Here is a 5,105-nt window from a genome sequence, read left to right on the forward strand (position 1 = left end):
GGGAATCGTTATTTTATTTTGTNATGAGAGGGAATCTTTATTTTATTTTTTTCGCCAAAAATTTTTTATTCTACATCGCTAGTTCGAACACTATAATTGAACGAAAACAGAGGTTATGACGTTTATTTTTAGTGAAAAATATAAATAATTTTTTTTATTGAATAGTACCGATGTGTAATAAAAGAATTTTGAAGACGATCTTATTTATTTTTTACTAATGAGTTTTAATATGTTAGAAAAATACATAAATAAANACTAATGAGTTTCAATATGTTAGAAAAATACATAAATAAATTTAGTTCCACCTATTTAGTACTACTTTAATTTGTCGATAGATGTTATTAAGAAAGTATATAAATTCATTTACATTAAAATTATTTTTACATTATTATTTATTACGCAGTTTTTGAATTCAATCAACATAGCATTTGAACATAAAATTATTTTATTTAAGATAACTTTATATTAATAAATTAATTTATTTAATAAAGTAATGCAACAAAGAAAAATCACAAAAAATAATAATAACACTAAGCTTATAAAACGTAAGAAACTGTTAGGAAGTATAAAAGCGTATTAACAAAAATATCAATTTAATGTAAAAATTAGAAACTTTATATAAGCCATTTAAGCAATATCTTTCATAAGAAATTATTGAAATAGTTGGCCGGCTATAATTTCTTCTCTGTGTCTTAGTCTTACAGAAGGCCTAAGACTCGCATTAATAGGAGTTGTGTCTCCTCGAGCCATTTTTTCGGCTAGCTCGACCGTAAATGGACCACAGTCATATCCATTGGTTTGACGAGTCGTCTCGCCGATTTTTAAAGTCCACGACGAAGCTGCTCCTTTTTTATCCATCTCCCAGTCAGTTAGATACTCCTTCAGTACCATAGGATAAGGACCATCATAACACTTAAGACTGTCATATGATGTCACAGTTCTTTCGGGTACGTTTACCACAGTCAATATCCAATGTCCGCCAACATTCATTGGCACAAAAAGTAACTTTAATGAATGGATATCTTTTTTAATCCATCTTCTTACAGCTGGATAACCTCCTCGAAGATATGCTGGTATAAAGTCGGTAACGACTGCATGAACTTCGCCATTGGACCTTTTCACTATCAATTTAAGATAATCATTAATTGTGTCCGAAGTGTACCAAGATTTAGGGGACTTAAACGAAGGCGCGTTATACTGATCTAGTTCATTTGTGTTCGGATCATGCGTCACTTCTACAAGAGTTAAAAACTTCTCATAAATTACTTAAGCTAGCTAAATGGTTTAATATGAGTAAAATTACTCCTAGGTTTTGAAATATAAGATTAAACATAGTTAAACAAAATATGTGTTATGGATGTTTCTATGTGAAATAAATATTAATGAAATCAATAAAATAAAATAATTTTACTTTACCTATTTCTTTCTTTGGTATTTCATCAATTTTGACAACGGACACGGCAGGCAACACGTCATTCATATTTGAAGGCGAAACTNTCACGTCATTCATATTTGAAGACGAAACTTCAGAACTAAATTTAGACTCTAAAAAATTAATGTATAAAGATAGTGCTTAAATCTTACAATAAACTAATGAAAGGTCAAATTTTTAAAATAGAATTATTGTCTACTTTTTATGATTTTCTGATCTTTTTCGGATGATTTTCTCTTTAAATTTGGGCTTTCAGAAGATGAGAACTCTTGTAGTTGTTCTTTTGCTCCGGATTTTGTGGGTTTTAAATGAGTTATTTTTTCTTCTGGAGTTTCTTTTACTTTATCAGTAGACACTTCTGGTAATGTAACGTCATTTGACGTTGTCGCATGTAAAAGTTCAGAACTAATTTTTGCCTCTAAATGTTTTAAAATATAAGAAAATAATTTCAATAAACATAATATGCAAGTTAATATTTATAAAAAAAATTATTGTGTACTTTTTATGATTTTCTCATCTTTATCGGGTGACTTTCTTTTTAAATTTGAACTTTCAGAAGAGGATATCTCTAGGAGTTGCTCTTTTACTTCATATTTTGCGGGTTCTAAATGAATTATTTTCTCTTCTAGTGTTTCTTTTACTTTATCAGTAGACACTTCAGGTATTGTAACGTCATTTAAAGGTTCATTATTAGCTTCTAATTCTTTAAGTATTAAGAGTTTAAAGTATAAAATAATTGTTTCAATAATCGAAATGTAGTTTAAATTTTTTTATGTACTTTTAATGACTTCATCATGTTCTTGGGAACTGAATAACTGAATGCTTACACGAGATGATAGCTTATTTTGACGAGCAAACACGAAGTGATCCCAATGTCAACATAGACAACGTTTATATATGATAAAGTCATGATTGTCATGGAGAGTTAATTCGTTGAATTCTTTTATTATAAGCCACTTGGTACAAAACTATTGCACAGATTATAATAATAAAAATGTTTAATGTGTTCCTGCTATCATATACTCAATGTCAATTTTTTTAACAATTGTTAAAAATATTTATAAATCATTAAGTAGTTTCATTTTTACAATTTATAATTATTATTTTTAAATATTTTGATTGGAAATCATACCCGACCTTCAATATTTAAATTACTTTTATTGAAATACAATTTTAACAGTTAAGCAATTGTATTTTTTAATTGTTAAGAAGATAAGTGATTATAAAATGCGACGGCGTAATTGTTAGAACAATCCAAATAATGATTTTGCAGTAAAATAAAAACTGGTTTTACCAAAATATGATCATAATTTCCGTCCAAATATTTTAATAATAACATGTATATATTAAATATATGGTAATAATCTACTTCTTATTCTTCGCCTTAATCCCAACTACTTGGGGTCGGCCAAAAATTATGGTAATAATAAAAATCATATGTTAATAACAGTAAGAGTAAAAAAAATTGATTAAAAATCCTGTACATTTTTTTTTAAAACATAAATGTTAACATATTTATCATATCTAACATTTTATATCAGTTACAGAATTTTATATATGTTTTAACAAATTTGACAGAAAAATATTTGATGATTTACAAAAAAAAAAAATTAAGTTTTTTTTTTTATAGAATTTCTTACTGACATTTAAATATTTAATGCATTTTAATAATAATTTATATTTGTATTATCAATATACAATTATGTATATGTATATTACAATATTAAAATACAAAATACATTAGAAGTGGGACAATATATTGGATTTATTTTAACATTGATCTTGCAATAATTTAGTGCGGCTATTATATTGTTTAGAAATTTATAAAGAAATTTCAACTTGATTGCAAAAATCTCTGTTGAAGTGTTTGGATATTAAAAAAACGTACTGTAATATAATAATCGATATGTAGAACTCTATAAATTAAACATTGATAACATAAGAATGTAATAAAATTATATTGTATATTGTTCAAATTTTGAATTTGTGTTACTAAAAATGGGTGCTAAATAAGAAAGCATAATTAATATAAGAACCAAAATGAATTATATAAAATTTTCAACACAACTTCATTTCTAAAATGCTGACAGTAACGTTAAAAAAACCTAGTCTGTCGTAATTTTTTTTTTTTTAATGTACATGGACATTAAGAGAAAGTTTAGAGTCATATATTACTCCAAGATCAAGTGCAGAAAATCTTATTAGTTTATACGTCTTAGAGAATAATCAAATTTAACAGAATTTCTTTTTAAAAAAAAATTATATTACAACATTTATTCAGATTCAATGCAATAGAGTTTGGATGACAATATTAATAATATATTTTTAAATCATTGTGCAATTTTTATTTATCATCTAGGCAACTAATGTCTTAAAATACTTTTTAATCGCCAGCTAATATCAGCCAAAATAAATATTTTTGAAATGATTTATATAATTCGATTAATTGAGAGATCCATGATAAAAGAATCAGTAATTACATAAACAAATAATTAATTCCATATAAAAACAATAATTTTTATATGTTAATTTTACAAATAAAATATCAGGTATTTTTAGTTCTTAATAAAATGCTTTATTCTTTTTACTTGCTGTTCATAATTGCGGCTTCTAATAATTTTTAACTGATATGATATGCTTTTTAAATAGAATGCTTAATTCGTTAGAACATTTTCGTATTCAATTTTTAAAATTTTAATATACTTTATAAAGTAATACATTATGTGTTTCCTGGCAAAAGTGAAATAATTTAAAACTAAATATAGTTATAAATAAATTGTATAAGTCAATTTATTAAAATTTTCTGTAGAAGTCGTTTTGAATTAAATAAACTAATAATTAATTATTAAATGCAGTTAATAAATAATTATTACATTTTTTTTTTCGTGAACATGATGTCTATTTGGTATAATGCAAATAAATGCCTCGTTTTAATCGTCAATTTAAAAAAAAAATATTTTGCGTTATCTTTTGTATTTGTTTATTTTTTTACAACAATAATAGTCTTGGTTGCAAAGTTTTACTGTAGGTTTCATCAACATATCCAATAGCTGGGAATAGACGACATAAATGACATTTAAAGGAAAATTCATATTTCAACCCTTAAAGGATGAAAAAATTCTGTAATGTTAAATATAAATATTATATTATATACAAATATAATATAATACTTCTCGTGCAAAATTTTAAATCCATTCACAAAAGTCAGGAAATATTATAGAAGGTTAACCTTACATTATTTATTTTTAGTATTAAAGTGCATATCTATTTTTTCAAAATTAAAATCCTTTGTTCTAGTATGAAATGCTGAATGCGCTAATATATTTAATAATTATTTTGTTTTATTCACACATTGAATGGTTTGATTTCAATAAATGTTCAGAATTAAACACTAAACAAATTTTTTCGGCTTTGTTTATTTCTGGTTTCTAAATATCTATAACAACTTTCCAACAACCATATGGTAACGTTGGGTGATGTTTGGTATAAATCTTGCTCATACGAAATGGATATTTTCCCTAATAAAAAAATTATAAAAATTATTTATTTATTTATCAGACAAATAATATAAAAAATAAAAATTTACAAAATTTGTACATCATGGAGATATTTGAAGCGGGACAGGACTAAGTGATGTGAGTACCAAAAAGGTTTTTTTCAAGATTTTATTGGC

General features: G+C 24.9%; 1 protein-coding gene across 1 annotated transcript; it reads right to left on the reverse strand.

Annotated features, from left to right (window-relative positions):
- Positions 1-549: 549 nt before the first annotated feature.
- LOC126906356 (sentrin-specific protease 1-like) lies at positions 550-1,484 on the reverse strand. Its single transcript, XM_050686931.1, has 2 exons — positions 1,417-1,484; positions 550-1,235 (listed from the first exon to the last, which is right to left on the reverse strand). Exons 1-2 carry the CDS (start codon positions 1,478-1,480, stop codon positions 652-654), a joined length of 648 nt encoding a protein of 215 aa, XP_050542888.1. The 5' UTR covers positions 1,481-1,484; the 3' UTR covers positions 550-651.
- Between the last annotated feature and the right edge of the window lie 3,621 nt (positions 1,485-5,105).

Source organism: Daktulosphaira vitifoliae, unplaced genomic scaffold (assembly GCF_025091365.1).
Source record: "Daktulosphaira vitifoliae isolate Bord-2020 unplaced genomic scaffold, ASM2509136v1 Scaffold_4, whole genome shotgun sequence".
NCBI lineage: Eukaryota > Metazoa > Arthropoda > Insecta > Hemiptera > Phylloxeridae > Daktulosphaira > Daktulosphaira vitifoliae.